Source organism: Schistocerca piceifrons, chromosome 3 (genome assembly GCF_021461385.2).
Source record: "Schistocerca piceifrons isolate TAMUIC-IGC-003096 chromosome 3, iqSchPice1.1, whole genome shotgun sequence".
In the NCBI taxonomy this organism is placed as follows: Eukaryota; Metazoa; Arthropoda; class Insecta; order Orthoptera; family Acrididae; genus Schistocerca; species Schistocerca piceifrons.
The window spans coordinates 491666959-491676607 of record NC_060140.1 but is presented as its reverse complement, the minus strand read 5'-3'; the positions used below and the strand labels follow the sequence as shown (position 1 = coordinate 491676607).

At 42.4% G+C, this 9649-nt stretch overlaps 1 protein-coding gene across 1 annotated transcript; it reads left to right on the top strand.

Annotated features, from left to right (window-relative positions):
• Window positions 1-1658: 1658 nt before the first annotated feature.
• On the top strand, window positions 1659-5525 carry LOC124788763 (NADH-quinone oxidoreductase subunit I 2-like). Its single transcript, XM_047256046.1, has 2 exons — window positions 1659-1676; window positions 5104-5525. Exons 1-2 carry the CDS (start codon window positions 1659-1661, stop codon window positions 5449-5451), a joined length of 366 nt encoding a protein of 121 aa, XP_047112002.1. The 3' UTR covers window positions 5452-5525.
• Window positions 5526-9649: the final 4124 nt, after the last annotated feature.

Genomic DNA, 9649 nt, shown 5'->3' with positions numbered 1-9649 from the left:
ATGAGGTGTACTGAGGTGACAAAAGTCATGGGATATCTTCTAATATTGTGTCGGACCTAATTTTGCGTAGTGTAGTGCAGCAGTTCGACATGGTATGGAATCGCCAAATCGTTGGAAGTCCCCTGAAGAAGTACTGTGCCATTCTGTCTCTGTAGTCATCCGTAAATGTGGAAGTGTAACCGGTGCAGGATTTTGTGCACCAACTGGCCTCCCTATTATGTTACATTAATGGTCAGCGGGGTTCATGTCGGGCTATCTGGGTTGACAAACCATTCGCTCGAATTGTCCAGAACGTACTTCAAACCAATTGGGAAAAACTGTGGTCGGTGACATGACGCATTGTCATCCATCAAAACTTCATAGTGGTTTGGGAACATGAAGTCCGTGAATGGCTGCGAATTTTTTCCAAGTAGCCGAATATGCTGATTTCAAGTCAATTATCATTTCACTTATAACAGAGGACGCAGTCCATTACTTGTACGTGAACATAGCCGACACCAGTATGGAGCCAACACCAGCTTACACAGTGCCTTGCTAACAACGAAGGACCATGGCTTACTAGGGTCTATGCCACATTCTAACCCTACCATCCGCTCTTCCGAATTCAAATCGGACCTCATCTGACCAAGTAACGGTTTTTCAGTTCTCTATGGTCCAGTCGGTATGGTCACGAGCCCGGTAGAGGCGCTGCAGGTGATATGCTGTTAGCAAAGGCACTCGAGACGACCGTCTTCTGCCATAGTACACTGACGTCAAATTTCCCCTCGTTTTCCTAACGGACACGTTCTTCGTACGTCGCACTTTGACTTCTGCGTTTTTTTCAAGCCTTGTTGCTTGTCTGTTAGCACCGACATCTCTGCACAAACACCACTGCTCTCTGTCGTTAAGTGAAGGTCGTTGGTCACTGCATTGTCAGTGACGAGAGTTACTGTCTGAAATTTGGTATTCTCGGCACACTCTTGACTCTGTGGATCTCGGAATTTCGAATTCATAACGATTTCCGAAATGGAATATCCAATACGTCCGGCTCCAACTACCATTCCGCGTGAGACCATAATCAGGTCGAAAGCCTTTTCACATGAATCATCTGAGCACAAATGTCAGCTCCGCCCTTCTATAGCCCATATAAGCAATACTACGGCCATCTGTATATGTGCATATTGCTATCCAGTGACTCTGGTCACGTCAGTGTAAATTAGTGACGGAACCCAAGCTCGAAACGGGGAAGGAAGGAGAAGGAACTCGCCTGAGTATGTAAGAAGCCATCCAGGTATTCAGCTACTTAAGCAAACTGGGGAAGACCTAAATCTGCATGGCCAGACGGTGACCCGAACCACCGTCCTTCCAATGCAGATCCAGTGATATTTCTGCGGCGGCGCATCATTCGGTAAGGATTCGGAATCATGTTCTAGATGCTTATTTTTTATAATTGCGATGACTCCATCACCGAATTCCTCGTCCACCACAGGTAAGGAGACAGAAACCTGCGGCGCGCAGCAGCGGAGGGGCCAAGTGAAACCCGCGCCTGCTTGAGATGCGTGCCGCGACGCAGGGCACCCTCGGCCACCTATAAATGCGACCACCGCAGGCCGGCAGTCAGTATCGCAGCAGCGACAACAGCAGCAGCAGCAGCCGCAGCACAGCACCCACCAAGCAACATGTTCGCAGTCAGGATGGTGAGTGCCACGCCAGCGCGTCGAGGTCAGATCGTCTTTTCAAACAGAGCCTGACGCTTTTGGCCGTCGAAAAATTTCGATGTCGACAGCACAGTAACAATGTCCAGGTTTGACCTAGAACAGGCATATATCTACGCTAGATATAGCCATCGATCTAAATAAGCGCGATATCAACCGAGTTACCTCGCCGATCTGTAGTGATGTTTCAGCTAGTCTCTTATTAACTGTCTTACGGCAGAACTGAAGAAACCCATTGAGTTATTTGCCGATACGTCGCGACACATCGATCAGCTTAGTTGGCTGATATCCCGAGAATTCTTCAGTAAAATTATCTGACATAACGTACATTCACATCTAGAAAGAAACAGTTTCATTTTCTACGCAGCAAGGTCAAACATGACACAAAAAATGGGTATTAGAGCCAGGCACTTCCTAGCGAACCGCACTAGGCGATAAACTGATCGTCCACCAGTTCAAGGAGCTTTGTTTGCGTTCAACAAGCCTTCTCTGACAACTTAAATGTAGAGCATACTTCACAATCCCTTCGAATAGTGTTTCTTACATTGGAAGAAACAACTACTGACGCCTACCGGCTGCATGAATGCTATGATAATGCACTTTGGGAGATCTTCGTGAAGCAACGTAAAACTCTAAATACTTTTTTAGGCAAAGAAGCCGTGAGTTTTAAGTTTGAATTACTTTACTACGAGCACTGCATTGGATCATAAAATATCACCCAACATGGAACTCTGCTGCAGTGATATTCACTGTTACGCAGACGCCTAGAAATCTGATGGTACTTGTAAAGAAAAAGATAGAGAAAGACAGATAGAGGAACAGTTAGAAAGAGACAGAGAAAAAGGAGAGGGTGGGGAGAAACTAAACTTGATTTAGAGTCAACACTTTATTGACTCAAAAGCGTGTTGATCGTTGTTTATGGATCATGTTACTCGATCTGTAACCACCCGCTTGACAAAGTAATTTGTATTGCGTCGTTAAGTGTGTCAGTACTGACATACGGCTAGCTCTTTACCTGCCCATTTATCTCTGAGCACGTAATAGCTGCCGCGACATAAGAAGCGGTTTGTGTGGATATCTGGAGTAATTCATATGACGTTAATTGAGGTTTTTATCATGTGCTTAATGGGTCTATCTGATTCAATAAGAATGTTTCCCACCCATTTCATAAATTGCGTCCGTAAAATGAGATTTACTGCTCTGTAATCAGCTGCTGAATTCAGCTAGGAGAAAAAGGGAAGTAGGTTGGGTTGCACGGATCTGCAAAGAACGTTTTCTTTGTTCCGTGACAGACGTAGTACACTTTCCCATAAATGTGAAAGTTTATACTAGTACAGATAGTGGGAGCCACTGTTCTATGATTATGTATATGTCAGCTAATGATGTGCTAACTTGCGAGATGTGGAAGCGAACCAAATCCGAACCCAACCCTTGTGCCAAATGAACGACTGTTGGTCTGGTACGGTGGTCAACTTTGGTGTGCTTTGTGGATAATTTCCCGCGAACTTCTGCGCTGGTATCCGCTCTGTATCACTTCCATTTAGTTTCTAACACGAAAATGCACAGTGTTTGTGCTGGCAGATGGAGGGCATGAATTTCTTTTTATCCTACATTGCGATAAATAATGTCTGGGTGCAAATAAAAATGATGTGCAAATTCAAGAACAGTGGCTCCTCATCTAATGTTTAAACCGCCAATATAACGCGAAGAAACAGGCATGTAAGTAGGTAGGCAGTTAGTGAAAAAAACACAGAGGAAAGCGTTTGGGGAAGGGGGAGGCGGAAATCCGAATAATAGTAGCCGCAAGGGAGGTACCGCCTAAGTCATATCATGGCGATAAATCTAAAATAACCTGCTGAAACATTGTTACTGGCAGCACGGGTGTATGCAGGAGCAATTAAGCTATCCTAACAACTACCACTTTTCTCACGGCTCATATCATCCAGTACGAGAAGATACGAACGAAAAACTTTAGGATTCTTTCTCATTTTGAAACTGGAACATAACTGACCAGCACAAAGGCAATCATTCGTTAATGCTGAACTACACTGACAAAACACTGTCCACAATGCAAATTAATACTGTCTCTACAGACAACATAACAGTTCGCGAAATGATTATACCCTAAGAGAATAGAAAATCAAGAAACCAATAAGTCATAGGTAGATTACGCAAAGAGAATTTTTTGACTAGAGGAAACTACTTTCGCTCGCCATAACTGTTAATTCTTTGATTACTATGGGAGAAGGCTCATCAAACTAGAACACATTAAATATTAGTTTACTTTATTACACCAATAAATAAAAGATTTGCTGACCTTTGACAAAGTTCTTTGCCACAGGAGTACTGGATAATGTACAACGGTCATCGACTATGAAAGCATCACTCGATGCGCTAAGTAATAACCTGTTCTCTTGAGGTACAATGCTCGTCATTTACAACAGTACAAGTTCATCTGAAGCTTTAACAGCTCATTGGTCCTACTTCGTGATACTGACTCTTTCAGATGAGATCATGACCTGGGCTGAGCTCTTGCATGCTCGACATTATATTGACCGTAGTATGAGGACGTTGCTATTCTGAGGGGGAGGTGTGGTCTTCAGGAGTGCATCACACTGATTGTCGCGGATTGTAGCGAGACCTCGCTGATTTCTTTGGTATCGATATGGGTTGCCGAATTTGGTGTCGCACCACGATCTTTGCACAATACCACACAGAGGGTTGCATAAAAGTAAAGTAACAGTGATTAGTAAATTATGCAGATGGCCAAAACAATTGATGTTAAAAATTATAAAATGTTAAACTGTCTTTAATACCAAGGTCGCTTTGAACACTGCAGTGCTTTACTAGGCGTGGTCCTGTGGGAGGTAGTATGTGGTTACCTTTCTCCGACCTTTAGGGGGACATACGCTTCAACATGGACACGGTGCATCTTGGCATTCCTCGTATTAGCAAACGTTGCCAGAAATGAATCGAGTGATAAAAGACAACAATCATAGAGCAGACTGGGTATCTAACTCACGACCTATGGAAGTTAAGTCAAGTACTTTACTAATCGCTTGAGACGCACTCGGTGAGGCAAAGTTGCCAAAATTGGATTGGTTGTACGTGGTGTAAAAAGGAATAAATGAACATAAATAAAATAGGACGTCGGAATGTGGAAGGCGTACATACTCCACACTATTGGTGGATAGTGGCATACCACAGCACTGCAGCATAGTAAATTCACTGGATACTAGTACTGCATACATGTGCCTGTAAACAAACAAAAAGTTAGTTATAAGTCTTTATTTTTTCTTGGTGATAATTAAAACTGTGTAACTACTTCTTGTAGCCTTAATGAATGAGGTAGGGCCGCTGCCGCCCTCCAGAGTGCCGGGTGTGTAGCCGTGTGTGCGTGGTGTTGCAGGTAGTGGTTCTGGCGGCGTGCGCCGTGGCCCGCGCCGGCGTGGTCCCCGCCGCCCCCGTGGTGGCTGCCGCCCCCGCGGCGGCGCTGGCCTACTCGCGCGCCGTGCCCTACAACGTGCCGCCGTACGCAGCCGCAGTCAACGTGCAGACGCGCGCCCTGGCCGCGCCTCTCGTCGCCGCTGCCGCCCCCATCGCCGCCCCCCTGGCCGCTGCCCCCGTCGCCGCTCCCCTGGCTGCCGCCCCGGTGGCTGCACCCCTCGCAGCGGCACCCTTCGCCTACGCCGCCCCCGCCGCGCTGTCGGTGCACCCACCGGCGTTCGCGCGCTACGCCGCCCCCTTCCTGATCTAGACCATTCCTGACTGACGACGCACACGCTGCTTGTTTTCTTTTGTACATCGCCACTGTTACTCAATAAAAACCACTGCAACTAATGCCTTATCTTATTTCATTCACTACTGTTCCGGACCTACCCACAGTTAATCTGAAATGGCATAAATAGTACTCCGTATTAAAAATTCAGGGTGTCCTGATAATGTTGGATCTCAAAACGACGAACCCCATAGATACGCCTATATTGTGGTCGTTGGCCGTGAAAGTAGTCCACAGATTCATTTTATGTCTGATGTGAGCTTAACTTTACGAACAACAAAAAAATCTTTGAGAAATGTTTGTTAACTACTGTTTGCTACAAAAACAATAACACAAATGAAATGCACATAATACGTCCACGGCATGAGTAATGCCACCTTCACACTAGGCAGAAACAGTACAGCGCCATCTTGAAAATTCTCTCGTTCGTAACCATCAAAGCGTCTACTTACTACAATTTCTGCATCCTGTACTACCTCCAATATGGGACATCAATGGGAGCCCCAAACATTACATCAGTAAGCTATTATTTTATTAATTGAAATGCATGCACAATGTATTAACCAGAAAGGTTGCGTTAAACACTTTAGTGCAAAATATCGGTACTGCATCCATAACTTTGAATATAAAGCTACAGTGCTTCTTTAAAAACAAAATATTCAAAATGTCATACATACAAGATTAACATATATAATTCCATCATGAAGCTAAACTCTGAAAAAATCGAATTTTCCCACCTATTTTTCTTTAGTTAACAGTCCCTTCTCATTCTCAACAATTAACAAAATAATTTCTGTCAATTGTAATTATAAGTTACAACTTACACGTTTTGCCTTCAACAAATTGTTACTAACACACTGTATGCAGACTTATTCCTTTTATCATCTTTCTAGATAAACACAGAGCTTTTTAATAGGCTTGGAAGTTTAATTAGAGATTATTGCTTCAATGTTAATTGTATGTATTCAGCAACAGCTGATGTTGAGTGTCGACCGTTGACAACTGAGATCTGCTGTGTACACGTAATGTGCTATTTTCCTATGTTAAAAATATGGTTCTGATGATTGTCATTCTAAATGATTATAACATTAAAATAGGATTTTTGACCAAAATTCTCAAAAAAATATCTGTTATTTTTTCGTAACTGAAGTTTAGAAACAAGTAATTTTCAGGACTTTGTCACGTGATCTAAAACGCTGTTATTGGCTGAAGCACAGTGACGCCACAGATTAAGAGCGTGCATAAGTTATAAGAGAGTTAGTCGAAGTTACTAATGTTTTCCCACACTTTTTCTGCAAGCAGTTTCGGTATTTAGTGATGGAAAACTCATTTACAACTTTTGAGCAACAATAAAAAGTGTCGTGTAATTCTTGATACGCAACGGTAAGGGAGAAGGGCTATAGAGTGGAGCAGCACCTGTCGCCTTAGGAAAGATGGGCAGCGGCTGAAACGATTAGGGAACGAGTAAATACAGTAAATGGAAGCTTTATTTAACTTTCAGCTTTCTTCAAGTGTGCAAAAACTCATTGCGAATGACCATACAGCAATGAAGTCCAGCAAATACAATAGAAACAAGATCATCATAGTGTGAGGCTCTCTTAATTAATGCAGGAGCGATAGTGACAGGTCGGAGATTGGGATGGACCTCCGTTGCGACTGGGATGCGCCTCATTGCGTGTCGGCTGTATGGCTGCCACCGACCGTCTTATATCGTGGCGGCAGTGCGCGCTCTTTGTACGCGTCTGCTGGAGGTGTGGCTCACCAGGCATGCTCCATTGGGTCCGTCGGATCCTGGACTTACACTGTCTATCTCTGATGGAAACTTGCGTTGCTGTTACCAGTTGTGGGATGCTGGTGCGATGATATCATTCTATGATATCACAGAAAGGAATTTTGTGAAGGTTGATGGTGGAAATCTTCTGGAAGTTGATGTTTTTATGGTCTCTTCGTTCTTCGAAAATATCCCCAAATACTTATGTTCCAGAAATGAGAAACATGAAAACTGCAGTGCAAAGAGTGGGATAGAAATACCTCCACAAAGCAATAAGTCGCAAAATAGTCTTTGAGGAATCTAGAACGAGATTATTGTCTCAGGCCATGCTGAAAAGGTTTTCATGGCAACTTGTGAAAGCCTGTACAGTGAAACACTGTGGAAACTATTTCATTTAGAAGATAATTCTGATTGTTAATTGCTGTGGTTCTTGTCAGCGCTACTACTGTCTTCCAGGTGCCTCTGTTCTCAGTTATCAGATTTTGGGACAGCGTAATAACACTCTTGGCGAGCAGCAGAACACTATCGTATTAACCTTCAGCAGCTTTACACTTTACAGTTTTTCTGTTCCTCCAGGCCAATAATTTAAACAATCAGAAAATTATGTGTAAAAATATGCAGTTGATGCATCAGAACCTTAAAATATCCTTTGTAGTATTGCAAGCTCAATTGCTGCTCAAATACTATAATTTAAAAGTGCTTGAGCAGGTCCAATTTTCATTTTATCGTAATGCCATGGTCTTATTACATTTCCTGGTAGTTTCCAAACAGTTTTGGATTTTAATCATTAGTCTTTACAATAGCTTCAATGAAGACAATTCGAAATGGCAAATTCTTTGTCTTCACCGACTTGTTTGGGAAGAATAATGTGTCGGCAATTGTTTAATGGTGTCTCAGATTATTCAGAATGTAGGGTCTCATTTCCAACAGGCATGAGGTACAGTTTCTTAACACCACCCTTGAGATTCATCAGAAATTGAAGCTAATAAATGAATGTACATGTCGAAATGTAATATGGCATGAAATTTAAAGATCTTATGTAACTATATTACGAATAAAGTAAACTTAAAAAGATATTAAGCGAAGAGAACTAGAAAGAAATTTTGCTCCTAATTAGGATCGATGTTGCGAACAACGGATTAGAGGTCCAGCGTGCTAAGTGTTATGCTACAAGCAACATATTCATATGAAGTGTTTACTTACCTTAAAATGATCCTCAGAGAAATAAAGACCAGTAGTGAACATTACATCACTTGCGTCTCTATGAGCGAGGTGTAAACGCATTTTACACACCTTCTCATTCATTCGAAAATTCAGAAACAATTCTTTATGATGTACATGTATGATACATGTACATGTGGTACTACCCAAGGTCTGTAACCCATTTTCCGAAACATAAATTCCACAACAAGATATCGCTGTGAGTGGCCCTTACGACGATATGAGCACCGTGCTGGCCAGCGACGTCACAGGCATCGCATTACTCAAATGGAGAGTTTTATATTGAATGTCATATCCGTAAAAAAAAAAAAAAAAAAAAAAAAAAAAAAAAAAAAAAAAAAACAACTGAAATTCGAGTGGGGAAAAATTATCTGCTGAGCACAAAGTGACATAATTAACCACTAAAAACGGTATCCATAAAACAGTGGAATTTCTTGTTGTCCTTGGTTCGGAGCTGTGTTAGCACTGGCTGGTTTAAATAACGCCACTTTCACTGTTGTCGCAACTTTTAAATCTTCAAAGTATTGTTCAGTAATACCTAGATCGTATTATTTAAGTTTATCAGTGCTTAGACCATTTGCTTAGAATATTTACTAAGGCAAATTTAAGCTTAAATGTAGTGTATCAACTGAAACCCGGCCGAACAGCCCATGAACGCCCAACAGTACCGATCGGCCGCTGTGTCATCCTCAACCCACAAGCATCACAGGATGTGGATATGGAGGGGCATATAGTACTTAAATACATTGTCTAATAGTAATCAAGTCACGTGATATACCGTACCATGACCCAGACAAACCTGTAATAATGCATATTCATACTTGAGTATATTGACCAGCGATTACAGGGCAACAGAAATTTCGACAAAGGGGTCACAAGAACAAGAAAAATTAGTGAATCAGTATTAAATAAGGGATTTTCGCGGCCACTGGAGGACTATAGGCGATAATTTCTGTAACCGTCGAATATGTAATATCCCCTTACTATACTGGCAGTTGGCATACGTAGCTTGCTACACCCATCGATATCGCGCTCTTTCAAATTATTTGAATGCCATATAAGAAAAAAAGACTGAAATTCGTGAGGAAAAAAATTATCTTATGAGCGCAAAATGATATAATTAACCACTGAAAACGGTATCCAGAAAAAAGTGGAATTCCCTGTTGCCGTTGGTTCGGAGCTGTG